The sequence below is a fragment of the Micromys minutus genome (assembly GCF_963924665.1).
Source record: "Micromys minutus genome assembly, chromosome: 4".
Lineage (NCBI taxonomy): Eukaryota > Metazoa > Chordata > Mammalia > Rodentia > Muridae > Micromys > Micromys minutus.
Window position 1 is genome coordinate 54,223,434 of NC_137973.1, and position 27,816 is coordinate 54,251,249.

A 27,816-nucleotide genomic window follows, 5' to 3' on the forward strand; every position below is an offset into this window, starting at 1 on the left:
GTTACAACCTGCATATATGTATGGTACCATGTGCATTCCTGGTGCCCGTGGTGGTCAGAAGAGGTCACTGGATCTCCTGGAACTGGAGTTACCAGTGTTTGTAAACTGTCATGTAGGTGCTCTGCAAGGGCAGTGAGTACTCCTAACCACTGAGGCCTCTCTCCAGGGTCTTTATTACTGTTCTGAAAGTAGAGGGAACAGAATTTCCAGGAAGACTTCATAGGGACTTGGGAGCTTTTAATCTGGGCAGTTGTAAACATACTATTGTTGGCCTGGGCAACTGTCAGCTCTGTTGCTAGGACTACTTGCTGCTCTTGCAGAGGACCCAGGTAGTTTCCAGTGTCCACATGGCGTCTTAACACCTATCTGCAACTCCTAATTCCAGAGGGTGGGACACACCCCTCTTATGATCCCCATGAGATTGACACCAGCCGTGAACATGGCTTACATACGTAGATGAAGATAAAACTTCAATAGTGTGTGTGTGTGTGTGTGTGTGTGTGTGTGTGTGTGTGTAGAATACTATTGTTTTGCCATCATACTCTGGGAAGTCTGTCTCTAAGTGCCTATAGTGTCTTGAATCACCCAGACCTATGCAGCAGCCTCCACCATGGCTGGAAGAGTTGGTGTTTTCCAAGTGCTTCTTGCATTCAGACAAAGCTTTCCTAAGCCTGACACATTTGCTCGCTCACTCATTCTCTCTCTCACTCTCTCTTCTCTCTGTCTCGCGCGCACTCTCTTACTCCCCTGGCCACCGCTCACTTCTTTAATTCCTTGTTCTCTTCCATTCTGCACATTTTACTCCCTTAAAGGCTTCAAAAATGTTCCTAGGAAGTCCCTCCAGTAGGTTGAAGAATTTCTATTGTACTTTACTTTGCAGACAAGACTGCTGTGTTTGATGCCGTTTCTTCATCCTGCCACCAGGTGGCAGCACACTACAGAACATTGAGCTGTTGACCCTGCACTAACTCTGGAGACTTTCAGAAAGGCCAGACATTACCAGTGCTACAGAGTGATCTGGTCAGGGTTAGACAGGAGAGTCCTCTCTACTTCCTCCTTGGTTAAAACAAAAACAAAAACAAAAAAAAAAAAACATACATCTCTGTTAGATAGTATTGTCATTTCTTCTCTTTTAGATTGTCCTTTCTGGAGTTAGAAAACATTACATTACCTTTCTACCTGCAGGGAGGTTGTATTCCAAATGTTCTTCACAGGGCTGGAAGCATGCATACTTCAGTGTTAGGATGCTTCTGTAGGATGCACAAGGGTTTGCATTTGGTCCCCATCGTGACAGAAAAACCTCTCCACCCAACCCCTGCAGTTCTGTTGTATTTATTTCCGTTGGCTTCAGGCATTTTTCTCTGTCTAGGTAGTAAGTAGCAAGATGCCTTGCCTTCCCCCAATCAAATATTTCTTGTGTTTGGGGGATGTGCATGCATGAGGGGAGTTGTGTGCAAGTGTGTGAGTCTACCAACAAGTTCCAGTAATCCCGTCTCTATCCACCCCCTACCATTGGATACAGATAAAGTGAAATCACAGCCATTGTGTTACACAGGTGCACACAAGCACTCTTGACCATCTTTCCATCCCCAAAGTATTTCTTGAAAACTATAAAGTAGCTGCTAATTGAGCAGTTTTGCGGTCTGAAATTTGTGCAGAATACAAGGAAAGCAAAGCGCCTCTCTTGCTCTGTGCAGCTGGAAAGGAAGGCAAAATAGTAGAGAGTTAGAGAGTCGGCTGATAATGTGCTTGGGGGACGGCTCTGTCAGGCATAAGGACCTGAGTCTGGGTCCTCAGCATCCACATAGAACACTGGGCAGTCAGCACGCACCTGTAGTCTGTACTGGGTGTGCTGAGATGGGTGGCTGACTAGCCTAGTCAGGTCGGTGAGCCTCAGGTTTAGTGAGAGGCCCTGTCTCAGGGAATAAGGTGGAGGATATCTGAGGAAGACATCTCATGTTGTCCTTCGGAGAGACCAACTGAGCCCTCGGACTCGCCACATTCAACAGACAGAAGTCCAGAGCTGTGACCCTGAGCTGTGAAGGAGTTAGCCACTGTGTCGCTGTGACGAACTGAGGACAGGGTGAAATAGCACCTAGGAAACAGGGGCTTCAGAACAACGAATGTCTTCCCTGCCCCCCTAATACGTACCATTTAGGTCTATTTTCTGCATCCGTTCCCAGAATTTCCCACTTATATCTTCCAGGCAAGGAATTAAAGATTAGTTTTGAAGAAAGTAGTTTGCCCACAGAACAGAACTACAAGGGTTCATGGGTCCCCCTTGTTTTGTACCCTGAATATCCTTCATGCTCTAGCACATCACTCGCTAACATGAACTAGGCATCCCTACTGTCCTGGCTGGTGACACAGGGGCCTCGTGACAGTGGATCTCTGGAGAATGTGCTGCATGTTACAGGATGCTCACCAGCAACCCTGGCCTTTTCCACCAGATGCACACCCTGAGCACACCCACCAGCCACGAACAGCCCTGAAAACTTGTCTCATAGTCTAGGCAAGAGGCTTCCCCTCTTCTGCTTGAAAATCACTGGTTTACGCTGATAGCCACTGACTCTCAGATACATAAGAACCCAAACCAATAATCAACAAGAGGAATTTTGAGAAAAGGGGAGGGGTTGGGGAGGCTTAAAAGAAAACAGTTATTTTCAAAGAAAGGAAAGGTTGTCATGTCCCCAAAAATAAGATCTTATTTTTGTGAACTCAAAAACACTCGAGTGTTTTTATTGTTATCAAAAAATTTTTTTGCAAGGATGAAAACTAAATATTCAAAACACTGGACAGTCACACTAAAGATTCTGCTATAAGCTATAAGAAAAACTGAAAACCAGAGTAAGGGGCTGGAGAGATGGCTCAGCAGTTAAGAGCCATGGCTGCTCTTCTAGAGGTTCTGGGTTGAAATCCCAGCAAGCACTTGGTGGCTCACAGCCATCTGTAATGGGATCTGATGCCCTCTTCTGGTGTGTCTCACATATATAAAATAAATAAATAAATCTTAAAAAAAAAAAAAAAAAAAAACAGTAAGCACATTAGATAATCAAACAGTAGGTCTAAGGATATCCCAGGAAAGGCGAGGAGACAGGAGAAAAGGTCCAAACAAATAGATGGCCTAGGAAAACTTCCCAGATCTAGAAGGACATGACCTCCAAAGTCAAAAGGACCGGAAACCATCCAGTTAAACTGTAGCCATAACAAGGTAGGCCATCTAACAGGGAGTCAGTACAGATCCAAATAGTGTTCAGAGCAGAGGAGTTCCAACAGAAATAAGTTCTTTTTCACGTGGAGTATTTATTTACTGAAGGATCACAAACTTATGCACTGATGTTTAGAAGTGTGTGTGTGTGTGTGTGTGTGTGTGTTTGGAAGCACAGAAGTTTGAGTACTGTATTCTTGTTGGCTTTTTTTTTCTTTGAATTGTTTGGTTTGGGTATGACTCTGGAAGTCTGATGGTTGCAAGATTCATGAAATGGCCCCTCTAAAACAGACTCCTCCCCTCTTCCACGAGTTGGGGTGCTGCCTTCATAGATGACTGGGATTGCCTGTATAGTTCTGTTCTTACAATGTAACTAACGTGTGCATGTAATTCTAACGAACATTAACCATTGGCATTCCTTCTACACTCTGCCCAACAGTTACCTGGAAATAGCTAGGTAGGCCTGACTTGCTCTAAAAGGGCCGTTTGGCCCACCTTGCTCTCTCTGCCCACCCCTGCCCCCCCCCGCCCACTCTCTTCTCTCCAGGACCCCTTTCTCTTTCTTCCCCTTTTCCCCTCCCTCCTCTCCATGTGTTCCTGGCCACGCCCCCATCTCATGGGGGCTTTGCGCGGGTGAGAATGCACCCACCCAAGTTTTTCTCTGTCTCCCTTCCATTCTCAACTCCCCTCCCAATGCTCTACACTAAACCTGTCTATGGCGGCACCTCGGGGAAGGGATGCCTAAGCAAGGGCTGGCCGAGGTATCCCCTCCCACCTCACCATACCATGCTCTACAAAACACATCCTGGTCTTTTTATAAAAGCACAACATTAACTACACCCAGGTCTACGTAAAAGTAAAAATACCTCTACCCAGAAAAAAAGTCAAATGCCTCAACTCAGAATAGAGTAAGATGAAATGAGCAAAATATCTGAGTAAGAAAATATGTATTTATTGCCAAATATTATATAGCACCACACCCAGACTTACAATATCTTTCTGTTGCTATGAATCAATATGTAGCTCAACAGGGAGTTCCGTCTCCTTCCTGTAGACGCTCGGATTCTCTTTCCAGAGCTCTTAGGCCCAGGAAATGCTTCTGAGGCCTGATAGTCACAGCACACAAGGAATTGTATGATTCTCATTTCCCTAAGTAGCAAGGCTGTGTGGTTATTCACTTAGGCAGGCTGGACAAGGTCAGCAGGGTAGTGAACAGGACACATAGTACAGAGGGTGTCACATATCCTGCAGGTGCTGCTCAGTGCTCACCGATTGTCACCTGGCTGAGGGAGGAGAGCCAGTCCCTCTAGACCGGGCACTGCTGATGCCAAGTTCTGTCTGCTTAGGCTAATGCCTTAGTCAGGGTTTCTATTCCTGCACAAATGTCATGACCAAGAAGCAAGCTGGGGAGGAAAGGGTTTATTCAGCTTACACGTCCACATTGCTGTTCATCACCAGACGAAGTTAGGCCTGGAACTCAAGCAGGTCAGGAAGCAGGAGCTGATGCAGAGGCCATGGAGGGATGTCACTTACTGGCTTGCTTCCCCTGGCTTGCTCAGCCTGCTTTCTTATAGAACCCAGGTCTACCAGCCCAGGGATGGCACCACCCACAATGGGCTGGGCCCTTCCCCCTTGATCACTAGTTGAGAAAAATGCCTTACAGCTGATCTCATGGAGGCATTTCCCCAACTGAGGCTCCTTTCTCTGTGATAGCTCCAACTTGTGTCAAGTTGACACAAAACCAGCCAGTACAGTTGACCCCTTGTCAACTTGACACGCAAACAAATCAATATTAAGCTTCAACCCTTACTTTCTTATTCATCTCCAAGATCTAAATAACCTTAAGAGCCCCACAGTCTTTACCAATTCTTACATTTTAAAATTGCAATACCTTTAAAATGTTCAGTCCCTTTTAAAAATCAAAGTCTTTTTACAATTTAATGTCTCTAAACTGTGGTCTCCACTTCTTCCTTCTAGAGGAAAAGATATCAGGGCACAGTCACAGTCAAAGCAAAATCAGTCTCTAGCCATCCAGTATCTGGGAATCCACTTACAAACTTCTGGACTCCTCCAAGGGCTTGAGTCACTTCTCCAGCTCCGCCCTTTGTAGCACACACCTTGTCTTCCAGGCTCCAGCTGCCTGTTCTCCACTGCTGCTGCTGTTCTTGGTGGTCATCTCATGGCACTGGCATCTCCAAAACACTACTATCAGTCCTGGGGCACTAATTGCCACTGAGGCTGCACCTTCATTAATGGCCTTCCATGGACTCTCACAGTGCTGAGCCTCAGCTGCTCTCCATGACCTCTTCATTCCTTCAAAACCAGTACCACCTGGGTGACTCTTACACATTACCAAGTCCAGTCACAGCACGAGGTACAACCTTGGCTATCTCTGGAACACATCCTCTTTGTGCTCTCAGAAAACAGTTCGCAGATTTCACCTCAGTGATGCTGGTCTCTTCTTAATCACCACCAATCTCCAGCTCCAGCCAACCAGCACCAATAGTCCCAGGATTGCAAAGGTTTTGCTTTAGTAGTTCTGGTATCTTGTTAATCACAGCTGATTCTTCAGCCCCAGCTAACCAAAACCACAGAATCTTCACAATCAAAACAGCAACAGCCCTGATCAAAGAGTCTTTAATCTTCCCTCTGAATTTCACAAGCCTGGCCTCCATCCTCTGCACTGTTCTCAACATTATCTTCCAAGCTCCTACTGAACAGGCCACAGCACTCTTAAAATGCCAATGGCTCTTCTAGCTCAAAGTTCCAAAGTCCTTCCATAGTCCTCCCCAAAACATAGTCAGGTTGTCACAGGAATACCCCACCATACTGGTACCAATTTGTTTTAGTCAGGGTTTCTATTCCTGCACAAAATATCATGACCAAGAAGCAAGTTGTCAAGGAAAGGATTTATTCAGCTTAAACTTCCATATTGCTGTTCATCACCAAAGGAAGTCAGGACTGGAACTCAAGCAGGTCAGGAAGCAGGAGCTGATGCAGAGGCCATGGAGGGATGTCACTTACTGGCTTGATTTCCCCTGGCTTACTCAGCCTGCTTTCTTATAGAACCCAGGTCTACCAGCCCAGGGATGGCACCACCCACAATGGGCTGGGCCCTCCCCCCTTGATCACTAGTTGAGAAAATGCCTTCCAGCTGGATTTCATGGAGGCATTTCCCCAACTGAGGCTCCTTTCTCTGTGATAACTCCAGCTTGTCTCAAGTTGACACAGAACCAGCCAGTACAGCTAGTCAACCTCTCTAGGCCTCTTTAGTGAACTGTGGGGGCCTAGATAATCCGCCAGCCACCAGGGATCCACACCGACCTCTCCAGGCCGACTTGTCGGCTCTAAGCGAGGCTAGGCCTCTGGGCCATGCCTCTCCAGAATGTGGCAGTTTGTGCTCAGAATCCAAGTTCTGAATCTTGGCCTCCTTCATCAACCGTGGGTCAGCCTGTTTGTTGCCCTTGTTCCAGAAACAGAGCCTCATACTGCCCCATTTCAACCTAAAAGTGTATGTTTTTTTTTTTTTTTTGATTTTTTTGTGGGTGTACAGATGTGTGGATGTGCACATGTGTGGAAGTCAGAGGACAACCTACAGGAAATGATTCTCCTTCACTATGTGGGTCATGGGAACAGCACCTTTGCCCTCTGAGCCATCTTGACAGTCCCCAAAATGTATATTTCTAACCTTACAGTTTGTAATTGGAGACTTTCACTGCTTCGCAGAATTACAGTCAGAACCAGGCTACGGCTGGCCCTCGTGGCAAAGGCCTGTAACTCCAGATGTTTGGGACACGTCGCCTCACTGTGGAGCAAGTTCCAGGCAATCCGGAGCTGTCTGTGAGATCCTGTCTCCAAAGAGGCAGGGGAGATTTCTCAGTGGGCAGAGGCTCCTGCTCTGCAAGTTCAAGTTCCCAGCACCTATGAGAAAAGCTGAGCGTGACTCTGCAGCACTGGGGGGAGAGGGAGGCAAAGGCGGGTAGATCCTGAAAGGTTACTGGCGGGCCAGCCCAGATAAAACTGTGTCTGGTTCTGTTAAAAAAGAAAGGCAATAAAGTGGAGTGATAGGTGAAGGCCTCATCCTGCTCTGGCTCCAGGTTGTGCACATGTATACACACACACACACACACACACACACACACACACACACACACACAACAAAGACATTTAAGAAAGTGCTGAGGATAAAACTGAGTGGCGCGGTCCTTGTCTGGTACGCATGAAGCTTTCCATGGTACTACCAAAACTAACTAAACAGACAAGTCACAGTAAGGACAGGTCCACCCTGAGCTTCTTGTTCCTTCCTGCATCCTCTTAGTAGGTTATGACATCATCATTGCTCCTGCTGGAGAGAAGAGCCACCCAAGTCCCCATCACCAAGGCCCTGCTCCCCACTGTTTGTGCTCTTCATTCCTCCTCCTCAACCCACAGCATCAGTACCCTGATAGGTGTCTCCCAGCTCTCCCTCCTCCACTCCTCCCCACGTCTGCTTCTCCTCCTAGTTGTCAGAGTGGTATTTCTTGAATGCATATCTGATCACAGTTCCCTTTTAACAATGGCCAGGGTCTCATTCCTTTGGATTCCAGAATGTGCTTTCTAGCCTGGTTTTAAAAGCTTTGTCCCTCCAACCCCATGTGTCCTGCTTTCTATCTTGTTTCTTCTGTGTGAAAATATAGCTCCCCACATCCTCCCTGTTCTCCCAGACCTCTGATGTGAACTCGACACCTCCTCTGCCTTAGGACCCTTCATACATTTTATATCCATTGTGAGTCAAATCATGCATCTCCTGCAGGAAACCTGAGTTATGGAGATGTGGCGCATTGTTTCTTACTTGGTGACTAACATGATAATTATGTCTCATGCGGTACTTGTCTTTTGGTTCACGATGATTTCCACGAACTTCTCTGCAGGACTGTAGTGGGTTCCCTCTAAGTGTCTTATCTACTCTCCATTCTTGTCACCTGAGAAGTGCTCATTACTTGTTTAATGAAAGCTGAGCAAATGCATCTATGCTCATAATTGTAAGTACAGTTCTGAAATCCAGGGTCATACGCATCTGCTTATACAACAGAGAATAATGGGGATCTGGCAACCCAACAAGACAGAAAGAAATAAAGTAGCCTTGACCCAGGCTTGACTCAGTGCAGCTCCCCAGGGATGCCATTGGTGGTAGACAGGGAAGGCTCTTGCTCTGCCCTCTGCATTGCACGTTGCTCCTCACAGTGCTGCCTTAAGCCTGGCTGTTAGGGAGCAAACACTGGGCTTCACAGTCTGTACTGATTGTCTAAGGGAAGGCTAGATCTCTTACAACTTACGGACGGAGACGGGAAGCCTGCTTTCCAGAAGCCACGGCGAGCATCTGCCTCATGGTCTCCTGCTGAGCCACTCTCATCTGTTTTAGCCAACCAGAGGAGCCGGGGTGGCCACTTTTTTTATATGGGGAAATTATGGTCATTTCGATCTCAGAATGATTGGTTAAACCATCCAACATACATTAGGAATAAATACTCTGTGAGGCTGAAGCTGTTCCAAGCCTATTTGGGGGCTTTGGTTGGGGATAAATAAGATGGAATGAATACCACTGAAACCAGCTGGAAGAATGACTTATCCAAAGGAAGACTGATATCGTCAAAAGAAGGAGCCAGAAGGTTACAGGAAGAATGTGACAACTGTTCACCATAGATGGCTTCAGAGTCTTTGAGGTCATAAATTCAATAATTATTTCCCCCCATGGCCAGGAAGGGTCTTCTCTCACTTGTTCATGTCACGCTGTGACACGTCAGTTCCCATGAGATAAACAAGTACCAAGCATTTGAAGGGCGAGTGTAGGAACATGGTCTTGTGGTAAGTTGTGGTTATCTTCATTTTAAACCGATCGGTTCAACCATCATGTATATTTATATAGAGGAAGAAAGAGGACATTGTTTTTAAATATTGTCAAAGCTTAGTTGAATGAAATGTGGCCTCTTCGCTGCTCGCCTTGTGTCTAGGATTTGCAACAGTGCCACATCTACTTAATAGTAAGTGTGTTGTACGTTTCCGTGTGTGGTAACAAGAAGAAATGACTTCATAGCCACTGGGTCTGCTCTCTTGTGGTTTATGATGCCATCTGGATTCTTTGGTGGAATTATTTTCCATCTAAATCACCGTAAATGTCTATTTAGTTTTCACAAATCTAAAGCCAGATCTGTTTGTGGTTGGCAGTGATGTAATTCTGGAACATGCTGGGACTGTTAAAGGTTGTCATACACCATCAGTATTAAACTCCGGGTTTTACATTCCTTCAGACAAACTAGAAAGCTGGAAAAGAAAATTGCGTTTTTCCATTTGAAGATATTACACCTCAGCATCTTTTGCCGTCTCGTCACGCACATTCGACCGTATGTTGGTTGAGATAGGTGAAGAGCCATGACAGGGTGGGGGCTCAGGAGTGTCCTGCCCCTTAGTTAGGAGGCTCAGACCCGGGGTTTTGCTGATGTAAGCTTTTTGTTCCCATGCGGTAGAGAAAGGGGGCAAGCCTCGCTTCTTTGGCTGACAGTATAAAGGTGAGTGCATTGGACTTCACGGCACTTCCATATTTGGGGTGTACACAGCAAACTGTACGGAGAGAAATGAAACACCTAAGGGCCTCCTTTCTCAACACAGCCCAGGGCTGCCAGGCTGGAGCAACACCAAAACCACAGGACTTTCTTGAAGAAACCAGGGGCCTGAAAGTCAGTAAACTGAAGATTTCAAGGTCCTATGTCCTGTGTTCTTGCTCTGCATTTCCTCCCAAAGCCTTGGAGGTCTGAGGGGCCTGTCACTGCTGACAACAGGAGATGGGATTGGTGAGTCCAGCCAATAGTGGAGAACTGACAGGGAAGGTCAGAGTTTCACGGGACGGGGGGGGGGGGGGGGGACAGGGAGAGATTGAGATTGAGAGATTTGTGGGCTTTTGGCCATCAGTATATAAATATAAAGTGAGTTGAAAACAAAGAGTCTGGGACAGTGGTGCAGGCCTTTAGTCTCAGAACTCGGGGTGGGCAGAGGGGCTAAGGCAAGGAATCAGTGAGTTGGAGGCCAACCTGGTCTACAGAGAGAGTTCTAGGACAGCCAGGGCTACACAGAGAAACCCTGTCTCAAAAAGCAAGAGGAAGAGGAAGAGGAGGAAGAGAAGAAAAAAAGAAAAGAAACAGAAGAAAAACAAAGAAAGAACCTGGCCTGGCTGTACATTAGGACAATAGTGGAGATGGTATAGTTAGTTTCTAAGGTACTAAGAAATGCTTCTAACATCTCAGGGAGGCACAGGGGTCCAAGAAACATCCATACAAAGGACCACTCCACATATATCAGGGTATCTGGAAAACTTTGGTCCAGGTTCTGATACTGTTACCTTGAGAAAGTGTAGATTACTCAACTATGAAGTGAAGAGTTTGAAGTTGTTGGTCTCTCCAGCCCTGGGATAATCATAAAGAGCCAGAGTCATCACCATTGTAGAGCACAGATGGAACACTAGAAACTATAATTACACTTTCCTGTATGCATGAAAGGACATTGTCCTCTGGACACATCATGCCCATTGTCCTCTTGGACTCTCAGGGGGTTGTGGTACCCACAGGCGACCTGCAGAGGATGGTGTCCATTAACATTAGGTCTGAGAGGGGAGGAAAGGGCTCCTGAAGTAGCACCCGCCAGAAGGATGAGACTCCCCCTTCCTAAGAACATAGAAGAAGGTGGGGAGCCATTTTGTTCAGTGATATGTCGCTCAGTAGCCTCTCACCAGGTAAGTAAGTAGTTAGTTAAATTCATTAGTTCTCCAAACTAAACTTGGGCAGAATAGTTCCTTCCACCTGTCATTGACACTCTATCTGGGGAGATGCCAGACTAAGCCCTAGTATTACAGCAGGAAAAAAAAATTCTCTCAAGTTGAATTCTGGTGAGAAAGACAGAAAAATCAAATACATAAATCAACAGGTTAAGTTGGAACTAATGATTGCTGTGAAGATGGTAAATTGTAACATAGGTAGAAGGGTGCTGTCTGTCCCCCCAACAGATACTGTCCAGCTGAGAACTGATCTAAAGGACAAAGCTAACTGTGAGACTGCCTGGGAGCAGGGCTGACGGTGAGATAGAGCAGAAGAGGTCTTCAGAAAGAAGTGTGAGACAGACCGTGGCCTGCTGAGTGAACACGGAGGGATGAGAGACAGACTCACCAATTCTGTGGGAGCCTGGGAGCCACTGTAGAGAGCTTGGACCTTTTCCCGAGTGCTGTTTCATTCAGGGAAGGTAAGGGTCTGCTTTCTGTTACCAAAAGATGAGCCTTAGTGATTCTGAAGATAATAAATTATGTCAGGATAGGAGAAGGAAGGAGACTACGAGGGGTTGTTAGGAGTAGCAGCCAAGGTGGAAGATAGCAAAGACTTGAACCAGGGAGGAGCAGATGTGGGATCAACAAATAGCCCTGGGATCGTGGAATGAGGTTTATGGGAAGATATATGGGGTTCAGTCCCTCCCTCCATGTGTCTCTGCCAGTCCCAACATAAATCTTCATTTCTTTGCAGAAAACTAACACGTGATAGGTCCTGTTTGAAGTAGAAACATAAGGGATCTTTGGAAAGTCAGTTGTGTGGGATGGTGTTTTGCTGGGGCAGACACATAAAGGAGTGTTTTCCTGACGTGGACACAGGTGAAAGGCTAAGGCAGACTCGTGAAGGAAGCAGACACAGGAGAGAGGATGTTCTGCTAAAGCAAGCTCGGGAAAGGACACCTGATGAAGGATTCTTTGCTAACAACATGCATGTTTTGGCCTGCCTTACACTGCATAGTTGAACTGCATTTGTTGAGACTCCATAGAGAGAAACACTCGAAAACACTTCTAGTGGCGGGCGGCTTTTTTGCCTCTTTCTAGGACTCGGGCTGATTGTCAGAGTGAGATGCACTTGCTGAGGCAAGGTACATTGAGGACATGAGATGTTTGGAGGGACTCCACGGACAGTGATGGCGTGGGGGTGAGAGCTGAGCTTGGCTTGCTTATAGAGCTAGCTGTGTGATGCTTGTTGCATGTCTGCTGATCTTCCCTTCGCTGAGAGAGGCACAGCCTCTCCTGGTCTTTCTTCTGGTCTCTTCTGCTGAATTGTGCCGAGGCTGAAGCCTGGATGTCCTACTAGGCAGTACCATCACTACTGATTCACGTTTGCTAACCCAACTGTATTGAACTGGACTGGTGGTATATCCGTGAAGTGTTTGCTAGTGGGTTGAGCTGCTGCTGCTGATCTGTGAACTGAAGTACAGATTTCCAGACAACACAGATGGGAGTTGCTCCACAGAACCTTTCTAAACAGGTCCACTTCCCCCATATTCTTTCTTTTCCACTACCTCTGTTCAGTGTGGGCTACAAGGGAGGTTAAAGCATTTAAGAACTATTATTTAAATAAGGCTTGGAAAAACCTAAAGTTACACCCATCGTTCACGCTTTTTGTTTCTGTCTAGAGAAAGGATTTTGGCTCTTATTATTTTTAATTAATAGTTATTAATTGCATTAATAATAAAGCAGATGCCCAGGTTTGCCTCTGGCTTTCTTGATCTCCACCCTTGGCATATGGATCCTGCCTTCTGGGAATGAGTGCAGTGTCTAAGAGCTGTGCACACTCCTGGGTCACACACCACTGTCCTGCACTGTCACTGAAGTACACTTCACTCCACAGGCGTAAAGACAGCTTAAGACCTTAAATTTGTTTTTAGTTAGAGGTGTGTGCACACATACACTTGTGTGTGGGGGTCAGGGGACAACTTTGCAGAGCCGTTTCTCTTCTTCACCTTTTCGTGAGTTCTGGGATTGGACTTAGATCACCGGGCTTGCATGAACTACTGTCCACTGCCTGAAATTTGTACCAGCATATCTGCACAGGGAATGTGTGTATCTATTTCTCTATACCCTCAACGACACTGGGTGACTGTTACTGTTCAACAAGGACTTGAATTACTGTCTTTTCTGTGTTTGAGTATTAACTATCTCTTCATGTTTGTTGGCTGTTTGTATTTCTTCTATTTAAAATTACCTGTCTACCTTCTCTGTCTTGATATAAGATTGCGTTATATGTTGATTTATCAGCTCTCCCTGTATATGTCAGCATGTTACACTTGGCCTGTAATATATTTTGTGGACGATTTCTTCCGACTTACTGACAAAATGGACTTTGCTTGCCTTTAAGAACCTCTTCGTTATAATCTAAGGACCTAAGGTGAGATGAAGCATGAAATTAGCTTTGAAACTCAAAGTATTTAAGATGGAAATTTAAAAAGAAAGATGCTAACTGTCTGAATTGAGTATTCACTTAATTTATTTGGGTCTCTGCTGTTTCCTTCCAGAGCCCCGAATACTACCTTCACCGGATTCCAAGAAGCCGTGAGGTTCGGCAGTCCTGGCTTTCCTCTGTGTTCACTACCTTGTACTCTATGTGGTTTTCCTTCCCACTGGTTTACAGAATAAAGCCAGACTTGGTATGTAAGCCTGTCCCTTAAGACAGGGAAAGTGACTCTTCTATAGCTGTACACTGATAATAAGATCCATCGTTTTATTCACCAGCATCCGCTCATCGGTGAGCCAGGGCTTTTTAGAGGAATGCTAAAATTTACAGTTCACGTGCACTTTTCTGAAAGAGGTGAGAGATTTGCCTTTTGAGCTGTAGTTTGCACTCAGTTTGTCCTAGACCTTCCTGGTAGAGTGATAAATGCTAACAGTGTTTTTAACTAATGTTTGTGGCTGTTCAGTGTGGTTCCTAACCAACCAGCCTGTGTGGGGTAGCCAGCAAATAGTTGACTCTTTTTCAGTAGGCTTTTTGCTATTTGTTAAAACTTTTTTTTTCAACCAAATATGGTATGTGGCAGTCTAAATTTTATACATATTCAAGTTCTCCTAGGAAAGGAATACAGAAAAAGACACAAGCTGAATACTTTTTTCTTGTGTCGCTGCATTCTCTGGGCCTGTAGAACACTTGTGCTCTCTTGCAGTCTTTGTGGTAAAGTTGCAGTATTGGCTGCAAATGTCAGCCGTAGAGTGCAGACCGGTGCTGTATTCCAGGGCTGTGCGCGGCTCCTGAATTCTGCTCATTCCTGTAGGCAGGGTCCATTAACTATGTAGCCTGAAAGAAAACTCTGTACTTGATTCCCAGATACAGGAATCCTGGCGAGGTATACATTATTCTTATGAATAATTGAACCAAAATGTGTTTCACTCCGGTGATTTAGAAATCTCTCTATTAGTTGCCCTTTATCAGCCAGAATATAGCTCAAACCCTCATAATGGAGGACAGTTCAAAACCCTTATTCTTTACACGAATGGTTCTCTATGAGTTTTTTTAAATAGCATTTACATACCGTAGAATGTACAACTCTTAAGTGTATAGTTTGACCACATCCCTAATAATATATAGAAACTTTCCATGATCTCAGACTGTTTTCTCTGGCTTCTTCCAGCCAACCCAAGTCCCCAAGAAATCATTGTCATTTTCTGATTTATACCACCACAGACTAATTCTATACATATTTCTTTTTCAAAAAGTTTATTTTTATTGTATACGTATGAGTGTTTTGCCTGATTGTATGTCTGTGTACCTTGTGCATGCCTGATACCCAAGGAGGCCAGAAGATGTATCAGATCCCCTGGGACTGAAATAACAGAGGGTTATGAACTATCATGTAGGTGCTGGGAATTAAACCTAGATCCTTTAGAAGTGCAGCCAGTATCCTGAACCATGAGCCGTCCCCTCAGTTGCCTCAAATTTTTGTCAACATAAGTTTAAATCATAGTCAACAACTACATTGTTTAGCAATATCTTTCTTAAAGATTATTGTTGGGCTTAAATGCTTAACTTATTTTTAAACTCAGGAGACAAGTAGAAGCAGGGTAAGGGTCATTTATTTTACCTATTTTAAGAAACGTTAAATATTTTTTTACCTGATATTATACTACAGTACTTTTTGGTGAGTTAAAAGTATCATCATTAGATAATGGGGAATCCTAATTAGTCAAGAGCAGTGAAGATACCTGCTTCCTTGGCTTTAATCATTGCCTGTAACAGGCTAATAAGTAATAATTGAAAAAAATAAAAACATGAGTGAGTCTTACTTTGTTCTGACAGTGAAGAAAGTTTTTTCCCAGGATAAAAATGTACTCATTATAACCAACTATGTAAATCTAAGTGTAAAGGCGTTCTTTGGAGCCGGAGAGATTGCACAGTGATTAAGCATTTCCTGCTTTTCAGAGGACCTGAGGTTGAGTCCCTGCACCTGTGTGATGACCCCCAACCATCTGTAACTGCAGATCTGATGCTCCTTTTGGGCTCTGAGAGCACCAGGCATACGTACAGTGCACAGACAGAAATGCAGGCCAAATTCCCATAAACAGAAAACTAGATTAAATTGAGCTTAATGAAAGAACTCCATTCTTGTGTAGATTTCAAGGTGACATTTCTCATCTTTGTGAAAAGTTAAACATTGCTAATTAAGTCCAATCAAATAAATATATGTATATATATTTATTTATTTAAAATTAATTGTTTATTTTCTGTATATGGATGTTTTGTTTGTAAACCAGAAGAGGGCATCCAGATCTCTTGGGACTACAGTTAGTAGTAGCTGCTCATGAACCTCCTTGTGGGTGCTGGGAATTGAATACAGAACTTCTGGAAGGTCAGCTAATGTTCTTGTCCACTGAGCCACTTCTCCAGCCCCGAATCATGTCTTGAAAAGGAAAAATAGTGATAATATTTACTAAACTGAAATTACTACTTTTTTTTTAAGTACTGGGCTGGGCATGGTGATGCACATGTTTAATCCCAGTACTTGGGAAGCAGAGGCAGGAGGATCTCTATGAGTTCAAGGCCAGTTGGACTATATATCAAGTTCAAGGTCAGCTAGACATAGTCCATGTCATGTCATGTCATATCATATATCATATCATATATCATATCATATCATATCATATATCATATCATATCATATTATATCAAGTTCTAGGACAGCTAATATTATAGAAAGCGACCCTGTCTCAAACAAACAAATAAGTAAACAAACAAAAACATCATGTTCACTTTACTATTATCTAGTTTTATTCAAATCAGGACTCACTCTCCAGCAAAAATATTTTGTTACCTTTTATAATCTGGATCCTGGTTCACGAGTTAAATCCTGGGACATATTAAAAGCCAAGAGGCATTTGTTCTATAATAAACAGGGCATAACTATTATTGGTTAGAGGCCTTTCAGGTAAGCTGATAATCTGCCCTTTCTCTCTTCTTAGTTTCAGCAAAGATGGCTTTTGTTACAGCAATGTCCTTTTCAGGGATTCTCCAAACATGCCTCCTCTCTCCTCTGTTGTCATTAGCATTTGTGTAAGAGAGTCCTGGTGTTTCTTCCTCCCAGACAGGCCTTGAAGATTTATTTTATGTAATAATCAAGGACGTCTGCAGCCATCAGTATCTGGTGCCGTTGGGAATTTGGGCGCCTTGGTGGAGCTGATGCCCTCCGCTAGATCCCTCTAGCTTCTGCTTCTGTCTGCTTCCCTTTTCCACACTGTAGCACTGAGCACACCATGGGACAGAACTCTCCCCGCCTGTCCCAGCATCACCCATTTATAACTCGCTCCTCCATTACCAGCCAGCTGAGTGCAGTGACATCAGAACTCAGGAGGAAATAGTAAAGCGACAGGTAATGTCTGCTGTGGTTGCAGGAGAGCTCGGTGACTCCTGGCCTGGCTTTTGTTTGCTATTGCAGTGTGAGGCTTGAACCCAGCTCCAAGCTTCCGTTTCTCTGATGCTATACCTTGTGAGTAGTGGAACACTCCGTCCCAGGCCCATTTCTCTCTTACTTTATGTCATTCAGTTCCCTTCCAGGATTTATTCACCTTAAAACAAAAAAGGTTGGCTTGCTAACCTGTTCATTTCCTTCTTAATTACTCTAAAGTTTCATAAATGCTATAAAACTGCTTCTAAAAAATGTGGGGGGGATATTCTCACATTAGTAAGGAATAAGAAAGGAAAGGAATAGAGTTCATGGAAATACTTGTCCCACTTTTAAGTGACTGAGTTTTAAAAGTCACAAAAAAACCTGAGCATTGTTTGACAGCTACTTTGATATTGTCAGCTTCAGCAACGAGCCTGCATTTGAGGAAATGACCCTTTAATAAACACAAACCCAGAGACCCCTCTCCACTGAAACAGAGGACAACAAGAAGCTCTTCCTGTTCATCTGTAATCTACGGAGTGTATAATTCTCCCCAGATGTTGCATGCTGTTCCTCACAAGACTGGCTAGGAATAACTGATGTTTCCCCGGGACCAAAGTAGAGTCTTAAAAGAACATAGTAGAGAGGAGAGCCCTGTGGTGGCCGTGACAGCCCTGGTGCCGAGTGTGTCAGGTTAATTTCGTCATATTGTCACATACTTATTGTGAAGATAAAACCCCGGAGTGTGCTCTAACAGTCCTCAGAGCAAAACCATTGAGGTCAGGGCAGGAGAGCTTGCACAGTGCGTTTGTTTGTTTACTGAGATGCTTGCAGTGCTAACAGCTCCACCAAGGTGCCCAAAGTCCCAACGATTCCCAGCTGCACCACATTCTAATGGCCACAACTTCCTTGGTTATTAAATAAAATAAATCGTAGTAAAATCTCATTTGTTGTTTGTTTTTCAAGACAGGATTTCTCCATGTAGCTCTGGCTATCCTGGAACTCGCTCTGTAGACCAGGCTGGCCTCAAACTTAGAGAGCTGCTTACACTCCTCCCCCCAGTTCCCCCAGTGCTAAGATCAAAGGCATATACCACCACTGCCTGGCTTATAGTAAAATTTTAATTTTCTATGATTTAATACCTGTAATTAGCAACTTTCTCATGTAGTGTGTTGCCAGACACTAAAGTTAACTACAAAACAGATGATCTTCTCTTGCTTTGTGTAGGAATCAGGATTTGTTCCTAGGCTATGCCAGTGAACTGGACATTTTTACAGACTGAGAAATAAACACATCTGCCATTTCATGGGTGGCTTCTCTCTACCGGTTGAATTTGTCTTTTTAATTTTTAATTTTAAATTTAAATTAAAAAAGTATAATAGATAATGTGTTTGCTACTACAATTTAAGAGCTTCGTTTAAAATTAAACTTGGAGGATCCCTAGGTATGTATTTGGAATAGTTTGAACTAGCCAGGGACTCACCAAGTAAACTATATGGTTTAAGGGGATGGAGAGATGGCTCAGCAGTTAAGAGCACTGGTTTCTCTTCCTGAGGACAAGAGTTTCATTCCCAGAACCCACATGATGATGGGTCCAGCCACCAGTGACCCCAATGTCCTCCTAGCTCTCTCTCTCTCTCTCTCTCTCTCTCTCTCTCTCTCTCTCTCTCTCTCTCTCCAGATCTAGAGTTTTCCTTTCCCTCATTACATTCTCTTGCTCCCCTCCCCCTCCCTTAGATCCCATAGTACCTCCTTTTATTTTCATGTCATATGTATGTGTATATATGTATGTATATATATGCATATGCCTATAATGCACATACAGATTTAATATATATTCTACATACTTGAAATATTTGTCTGTCTGCAATACTTATTTTGTTTAGCATGATAACTAGTTCCACCCCTTTCTTGAAAATGACATAAGTTCATTTTTTTTCCTAAGATGGCCCATAGCACAAGCTGGCCCTAAACTTTCTATGTAGTAGAAAATAACCTTGAACTCCTGATCCTCCTGCCTCCTACATGCTGGTATTACGGGCATTCCCCTCCATAACTGGCTCTATTTAATTTTTCATTACCATAGAACAAAATTCCATTGTGTCTATAGATCATATTTCTTTATCCATTCATCTGGAGAAGGACACTCTGTAGACCAGGCTAGCCTTGAACTCACAGAGATATGCCTGCCACTGTCTTCCAAGTGCCAGGATTAAAGGCATGCACCACCATGCCCAGCTGCTGGATCTTGTAGTAGCTCTATTTTAGTATTTGAGACCCTCCATGTTGACTTTCACAGTGACTGTGCTATTGTGCATTGCCACATGGTTTCTGTCATGATCTTTCTGCCTGCTGTCTTTCCAATATCTAGCTCTCCACTGCTCCATCATGGTCAGGGAACTGTTCTGTTTTTTAATTTATTGGGGTTTGCTATAAGATCCAAAATAAACTTGCCTGGATAGTTCATGGATGTTTGAAAAGGATGCGTGCCCTATCCTGCTTTTTTATGAAATATTCTTAACTGATGACCCCATTGAAGTTTTTCTTTGTTTGCTGATTTTCTAATGGTTCTATATTGCTAAAAGGGGCACACATACTTTATGACCTGCTAAACAGCCGCATGGATGTTACTTGGTCCTTTACAATCTCCCCTCTCCTCTTCTTTCCCTAGAGTGATTGACGTTTTGATCCCATATTAAAATCCCTGTGAGTTTACTGTTTTGTGTCTCAAAGCCCAACAGTTTCTGTCGTTATTGCATTTTTAGTTTTTCCTACAAGTAGGAATATTTGAGTCACATTCTCTGGTGAATATGCTCTTGAAGAAGATTGGTCTGTTTTCAAACATGGGGATGGAAAAGTTCATTTTGCAAGGTTGCTGGTCGTTAAAGGACCGCTTGTATTACAGAGGGGGCAGGGCCTGTCAAGTTCTTGAGGCTAAAGGGCAAGTGTTCTCCAGTTTCCCATGGTCTCTTCCTAGCAAAGTGCTTTCATACTTGGGGGGCGGTGAAAATGAATGAAGGTTGGATGATGTGAGTCACCCTCAAAACAAAGACACCCACTCCGCTTGGCTTGTCTCAGGCCTGCACGCCGGCTGTTTGATGACTAGCTGGCTTTCCTCCCGCCTGGCCATCGTCAAAAACGCTCTCAAAGAAAGAATTTTACATGCAAGATTGAAACCTAATTTAACTTTTAATCAAGTAAAAAATGTTTGAGATTTTCTATTTGTGACACTTGAGAAGAAAAGACCATTCAAATCAGTACTCTGCCTTCTTTCCTGACTTAACTTACTATGACTAACGTAGATGCATTGATGTATCTACACTCATGGTTTGAATGAAAGAAGACCATTATTTTATTTAGACGTTCTTGCCCCGGTATCAAATTCAGTTTGAGTTAAGAAAGTTCTTGGCGTTACCAAGTTGCTGACCAGCACAGAAGGTTATTGTCCATAAGTAGAATGCTATGTTTTGTTTTGTTTTTTTAAAAGATTTATTATTTATACTGTTACTATCTTCAGACACTGTAGAAGAAGGCACTGGAGCCCGTTACAGATGGTTGTGAGCCACCATGATGTGGTTGTTGAGAATCGAACTCCGGACCTCTGGAAGAGCAGTCAGTGCTCTTAACTGATAAGCCATCTCTCCAGCCCCACTATGATTTTTTTTTTTTAAATTAGGAATTTTCTGAGGAGAGCCACAAGCTTGGTGGCATCAAGATGATCACTGTTTGGGTAGCATATAAAAATATTATTGACCTGCTAATTAACATGTGTTGTTTCTCTTCTTGTTAATATAATTCTACCTGTTTAATAACCTTCATCTTTTATTATATTTTAGTGATCAAAAACCTCTTAACATACTCAAAGGAATCTTACTAGACCAGGAAAAGGTCAGCTATGGCCTCTCATCCAAAGAGTCGAAAATAAGGCTCATAGCTTCTCAGTGTAGCCAGGCAAACTTTATTCAAAAGCAAATCCACAGAAAAGATTAGAATGTTCACTGTCAAGATTGGCAGTGGATCCCGGAGGGAAGATACTCACAGGCCCCTGGTATCTGTTTGAAGCTTTCTTTTATGGGGTTCATAAGAAGTAGGGGTTTGGCTTCTAAGGGGCATAATGGAAAGAGTTCTCTGTTTTGGTTGGTAGATTGAGTCTTATAATTTTTCTACTATGCATGTATGTTCTCATGATGCATCTGATTCTAAGCATATGTACACCCCATTATGCATAGACATAAAATGACAAATAGGGGATTCTTCTTAAAAGTCACATAAGAATGTAGGTTTGCCTTAACTGTTCACGTTCCTAAATCCTGTTTATACTGGATTAGACTCTCCGTCTTTTGTACTGGATGAAGTGGAAATGTATTTGAATGGAGACTGATTACTGTTGGCAGAGGAAGCCGTGGTGTTGGTAGCCTGAGGTGTGTCATAGGTTGTGAGTTGCCTTGTTAGACAGGAGCATATGTGCAGAGTATCTGCAGGTAAGTGCATTACTAGACGAGGGGGGGGGGTTCTCAGGCAAACCAAGTCGTGCCCAAATCACTCGCTCTTCACTCGTTTTCCACTTTCATTTTTATTCCCACTGTAGTCGCCCTGCCACCTTAAGAAAATACAGGAAGGGACGAGGCGCCGTCCGGCCCATGTCTGATAGGTTAGATGAGCAGCAGCTCAGAGCCGGACGCTCGCCCGCATTACCCACCTGCCTGTCCGTAAGTGTATCTAAGTAAGCATAAGACTTCCCCAGCCCAATCCAGAGAGTTACATCACACACTGTCTCCTGCTTGGTGTGCAAAATGATGTCATGTTGAGAACTTTCGTTTTCTTCAGTTGCTTTCCTCTTCTGCCCAGTCCTCTGCCGTGCATTAAGAAATGATATTTCTCTCTCCTTGTTTGCTGTCCGTCACATATGCAGCTGAAGTTCAGCGACCTTCCTACAGACACACACATGTTCCTAACCAGCTCCGTGGTGAGCAGAGCTCACTGAGAAGTGATTGGGTGTGTGGATCCTCTCCAGTACCTGGTTCCTTAGGACTAACGTTCATAGTTGAGTCACCGACAGTGCCACTGACACTCTGGCTGGGTCACACTCTGTAGCTACTTCTGCCCACACATCAAGCACTTAATTTAACCTTACAACTTCTGTTTCATGTTGTGAGAGGGCTCAGAAGAGAATCGGTGTCAAAGTAAGGCTATTGCGATTAGCGGCTGTTTTGAACGGTTCTTACTTTCCCTAAGGACTCTGAGGTTTGAAATAAGTTTTCTTTCTAAGTTGATCCTTTTTCCACTTGGCAAGCATTGCATTTTTCCTCTGCAGAATCCAGCAAGCTGTCCACCCATTTCAGTCCCTCATCTGGCTTTGCTTCCATCTTCGAGCTGCTGTAACCTGCCAGACATGGGCCTGAGGGTTGCCTCTTCCTTTTGAGGAGAAAGCTCCTGTATTTTCTTAAGGTGGTGGGATGACTTCAGTAAGAAAATCCAGCTAAAGTTACAAGAAAAGGGAAGTGTGGAGCTGGAGAGAGCTCAGTGGTTTAGAGAACTGGCTGTTCTTCCAGAGGACCTGACTTGGGGTCCCAGTGCCCGTACCAGGCAGCTCATAGTCATCTGTTAGTACTGTTCCAGGGATCTGATGCCGCCTTCTGGCCTCCACAAGCACCTGCTCACACATGGCACGCGCAAATGTACATGAGTGCACACACACTGCTTTCCAAGAAGGAACAAATGGCCTTGTGGACAGGAAGGTGGGAAGTGCTAGCGGCTACTAGAGACCAGAGTGTGGTAAAGAGGGAGGAGGTGTTTGAAAACGACCTTAAATGCACAAGTAATTCTTCAAAGCAGTCCGGCTTTTCTCACCTACAAGGTCCATGGGAACCATCAGCTGTGTTCATTCAGAGCTTCAAGTCAGGAAGGTGGTTCTCTTCCCAGTCCTCTAACCTCCTCCTTTGCTCTTAGTTAAGAAGAAGGAAGCAGGACTGCACAGCCAGTGGCAGATGTAGTGGACCTTCTGGAGGGGACAGTGCATCTGTCACCAGCGCCCAGATGGAAGCAAAGGGGAGCTCCCGAGCTGCTGAGGACAGTCTGTGATTCTTTAAGGAAGGGTAAAAGCAGCACTCATTAAGGTGTTCAAAGCATGTTGGAGTTCAGCTAGTTCCAGAGGTTAGACACTGGACAGAGGGGAATAGGAAGGAGAAATTACCAGACACCCACTGCAGCTGTGTGGTGACCGCATCCAGCTGTGAGCGGGGATAGAACAGAATCGTGGAGTGTGCAGCTGTTCCGTGGCAAACTGGGGCTCCCTCAGAATTAGTCCCTGGAGTTCCTCTGAGGATTCCTTCCTTCCTTCCTTCCTTCCTTCCTTCCTTCCTTCCTTCTTCCTTCTGTCCTTCCTTCCTTCCTTCCTTCTGTCCTTCCTTCCTTCCTTCTGTTCTTCCTTCCTTCCTTCCTTCCTCCTTCCTTCCTCCTGCCCTTCCTTCCTTCCATCCATCTGTCCTTCCTCTCTTCTGTCCTTTCTTTTTGATGTGTTGGGTATTCTAATGTCAGAGCAGTAAAAAGAAGACAGACTGAATGAGGTGGTGCTCATCTTACATCCCAGTCATTCTAGAGGCTGGAGCAGGAGGATCATGAGCTCCAGGCCAGCCTAGGCTATGGAGTGAAGTTCCATCTTTAAAGGAAAAAAAAAAAGATTGAAAACCAGCAGTTGGGGGTGGGGTGGGGGTAGGGCTGGAGAGATGGCTCAGCGGTTAAGAGCACTGACTGCTCTTGCAAAGGTCCTGAGTTCAATTCCCAGCTCACAACCATCTGTAATGGGATCTGATGTCCTCTTCTGGTGTGTCCAAAGACAGCAACAGTGCACTCTCATACAATAAATAAGGAAACATTAAAGAAAGAAAGAAAAGAAGGAAGGAAGGAAGGAAGGAAGGAAGGAAGGAAGGAAGGAAGGAAGAAGAAACCAGGCAGTGCTCTCCAACTGCCTCTGGACACCAAAGACTCTTTTCAGCCTCTGTAATTTTCTATCTCACTGGGTAGAAGAGTGGTTCTCAACTAAAGGTTCTCATCTAAAGGTCCACGGGAACTTCAGCTCCATTCATGGTTTAAAAGCAAGAAAGGAGGAAGGTGAAATGGGTGGGAAGAAAAACCCTTTTAGATTAGCGTTAACCATTTGATAGTTGGTGGCTTCTGTCTTTTTTTTTTTTTTTTTTTTTTTTCTGGACTTTTAATGTGATTTGTTGTTGTCATTGGAAGTGTGAATACAGTTGGTGGTGGTGGTGGTGGTGGTGGTGGTGGTGGTGTGTGTGTGTGTGTGTGTGTGTGTAGAACGAATGTGCCCTGAAATCTTAACATTTTTCAGTTTGAGACTCTACTTGCACCAGGACATTTTATTGGAGTTGTGAGTCAAGTTGTTTATTATTCTTGTTGTTGTTGTTATTATTATTATTATTTGGGTTTAGATTTATTTTATGTATATGAATGCACACCTTGTGAGTGCCTGGGAATTACTTACAGATGGTTGTGAGCTACCATAGGCAATAGGAATTGAACCCAGGTCTGCAAGAACCAATATTTTTTTAATTAGATACTCTGTATTTACATTTAAGATGTTATTTCCCCCCCCCCCCGCCCTGCTTCCATCCCCTGTCCCCTTCCATTTGCCTTCAGAAAGGTGCACTCCCTCCTAATCACCCTCTCCACCCCATTGCCTTGTCATTCCCCTACATTGGGAAAACTGCCATCCCTGGATCAAAGACCTCTTCTCACATTGATGGCAGACACTACTATCTTCAGCTACATATGCAACTGGAGCCATAGGTCTCTCAGTGTGTGCACAAAGGTTGGTGTTTTAGTCCATGGGAGTTTTGGAGGGTTTGGTTGGCTGATAATGTTCTTCCCAATATTTTTAACAACTGGGCAATCTCTCCAGCCCTGCAAGCTGTTTCTGTCATCTGTGGTGACTATCCTACCTGGTCCAAAGAATATCTTGATTTTCCCTAAGACAACAATAAATAATAATAATAATAATCACAGTCTTCAGTAGGCTCTTGAAGTCAGAACTGAGGTCTGTGGGAAACACTTGAAACCTTAAGGCTCATAGAGAAGATGCATTAGCCATCTTTAGCTAAGGTGAGAAAGGTTCAGTGAGAAACAGGCCAGAGGACTATAGCTGATGTTGCATGGTTCTGAGAAAGGGAAAAAGCTCCCTGTGCCCAGGACCTTTGAATTACATAAGAACGTGTTTGGGCTGGTCACTTTTGGAGAGATGTGAGTACATGACTTACAAGCTTCATGTTTACAGCGTCTGCTCTGAATAAATCCTGTCTTTAGAATTACAAAGAACAGCAAATACTATTACCACAAACTCATTTGGCCTCCCTATTCTTCCTAAATTCTCACTGAAGCCACTTACAGCAGTCTCTGACACAAGCAGGCTGCGCTTACAGCTGCTGGTTGCTGAAGAGTCTCGGATTTCCTTTTGTGGGTGAAACAGTGGCTGTTCTCTAAGGGCAGGTGACTGCACAGTGTCTAGGTCAGTCTTGTACACACCGTCAAAGCTGCAGAGGCTGTTTCCACCAAAATTGCTTATAGGAAACTCTTGGGGTAGGAACACTAGCCAAGGACCCAATATGTTCATGTTGGTGGGATGAGGGATGTCCCCCTTGGTGGGGAAGCAAAGGAAACTTCTGTAAGTGAGACTTCCCGACCTAGAATTCCTTCCCCTCAGGGGCTTCATTGATGACTCACCCTTACCTTTCTTCCTTTTAACTGTCAGCTTTTCTTCCTCTAATTTATATCCATTGCACTTCCCTGTAGTGGAGGAGGGACTGCCAGTGTAAAGCTGTGAGGTTTGATGGGGAATTAGTCAGCACGAGCTCAGGGCTCTGTTCTACTTCAGTTATTTATTTGCTTGTTTTCCTGCTTGCTTGCTTATTTGTTTTGGTTTCTCTACATAGCCCAGGCTGTCCTGGAACTCACTGTATAGACCAGGCTAGCCTCAAACTCACAGAGATCCTTCTGCCTTTTCCTCTGGAGCCCTGGGATTAAAGGTGTGCATCACCACCACCACCACCACCACCACCATCATCTCCCCACACCCACCCCACCCAGGCTCTGACCTTAGCTTTTCTCCTGTCAAATGGGAACAGAGGGTAGATATAATTGCTTTTACACCACTCCACCCCCTGCCGAAATGTCTCAGTGCTCCTTTCAGCCCTTGTACCTTCTCATTTCTTAGCTATTGTAGATAACAAAACAGATTTGCTTAAAACATGGCTGGAGTTATTCTGGACTCTTCTTGGTATGTGTAAGAAGCACATTTGAAGACTTGGTTGTCTACCTGCCCCGTTCTACACATGCTCCTGGTCCTCTCTGCTGTCTCTTCATCCTGGGCTGAATTGTCTCCTCACTGCCTCAGTTACCTTTCCGGCTGTGTTTTCCCGTCCTGACCTGACCCACACCTTTCCACCGGAAAGCATTTTACAGCACTGTGTTCATCCTCTCCCAGCTTGTTCCTTCCCAAAACCCAATGACTTCACATCTCCATCAGCCTCTGCTACAGGAAGTCTTTCCCCTTAGGACTCCTGGGAAACCAACTTTTTTTTTCTCTTCCTATTCTTCCTTCTCTTCCTTTTCCTGTTTCTCTTCTTTTTTTCCCTTTTCCCCTTTGTCTTAATTTTAGACAGAGCCTCACTGTGTAGTCCTGGCTGGCACGAAGCCTGCAGTTTTAGATCACTGTAGCCTCAAGCTCACAGAGAGACCCACCTGCCTTTGCAAATGCTGGGGTTAAAGACCATCGAGCCAGGTTAACTTTAATTTTCGCCAGCTCTCTTCCTTTTTGTCCTTTTTAGCACAACAAACCCTTTGGAGTTTTGTTTTGCTTAGTTTTACCATTTTTCTCTTCCCAGCAGATCTTCAGGCCCTTAATGGTGTGTGGCAGTGTGCTAAGCTGGGGTCTACTGTTGACTGTGGGAAGCATATAGATATTGGTAAAGGCTGTAGACATTGTAAGCCTCAGATATAATAAGAGCCTGGTTCAGTGTGAGTTAGACAAGACCTTCTTTGTGCCGAGTTGCTTGTTACAGTGAGTCCTTTTTATTTCCCAAACTAGAACTCATTAGGGTTCTTGTCTCTTTCCCCAGCCAGCTCTGAAACAGGTAACATCTGGGCCATAGCATGCTGGCATGTTCCCGCTGTTTCATGGAGTTAGTGGCCAAACCTCACAACTACTTTAGGTGTTTCTCACCAGGAAAGATCTCCTATTTCTTACTCCTTTGACAAATCTGAGGAGCTAGTGAGTGCAGAACAAAGATCAGCCAAAGCTGCACAGTAGCTTTGGTAATCTAAGATCCCTCCCTCCTCCCTCCCATACCTTCTCCCCTCCCTCCCACCCCCCCTTCTCTCCTCCCTCTCCTCTTCCCTCCCTCCTCCTTCCCTCCCTCCTACCCTCCCCCTCCCTCTCCTTCCCCCTTCCTCCCCCCTTCACTCCCTATCCCTCCCTCTTTCTCTCTATCCCTCCCCTCTCCCCTCCCCCTCCTCTTCCTTCTTCCTCCCCCCTCCACTCCTATCCCTCTCCTCCCTCTTCCCCTCTATCCCCTCCCTCCCCCTCCCCTCCCCCTCTCCTCCCCTCTCTAGCCCCCTTTTCTCCCCTCCCTCCCTTCCCTCCCCAACAGGCATTCATTCCTGGTGTCTATTAGTGTCTGTTACTTCTGGTTGACTCACTTGGTTGATTCTGTTGCTGAACTGGGGCTGGATCTATTCTTGAAGCTCCCTTTTGTAGCCTTTCACGACAGTAGCAATACAAAGAAGTACTTGGGACCTGATAGCTCTTACTAAATACATGCTGAGAACTGAAGGCTGCAGGCTTATTATACAGATTCAAGACAGACTTTTAATCACAGAACCCTTCTTTAAAGACTTAG

At 44.5% G+C, this 27,816-nt stretch overlaps 1 protein-coding gene across 1 annotated transcript in view; it reads left to right on the forward strand.

Moving 5' to 3' along the window:
* The window catches only part of ALG14 (ALG14 UDP-N-acetylglucosaminyltransferase subunit), a 72,151-nt gene that overhangs the window by 16,946 nt on the left and 27,389 nt on the right, over positions 1-27,816 (forward strand). Inside the window, exon 3 of the mRNA XM_080915535.1 lies at positions 13,556-13,687. Within this exon, the coding sequence (XP_080771661.1) occupies positions 13,556-13,687 (132 nt within the window). The remainder of the gene's footprint in view (positions 1-13,555; positions 13,688-27,816) is intronic.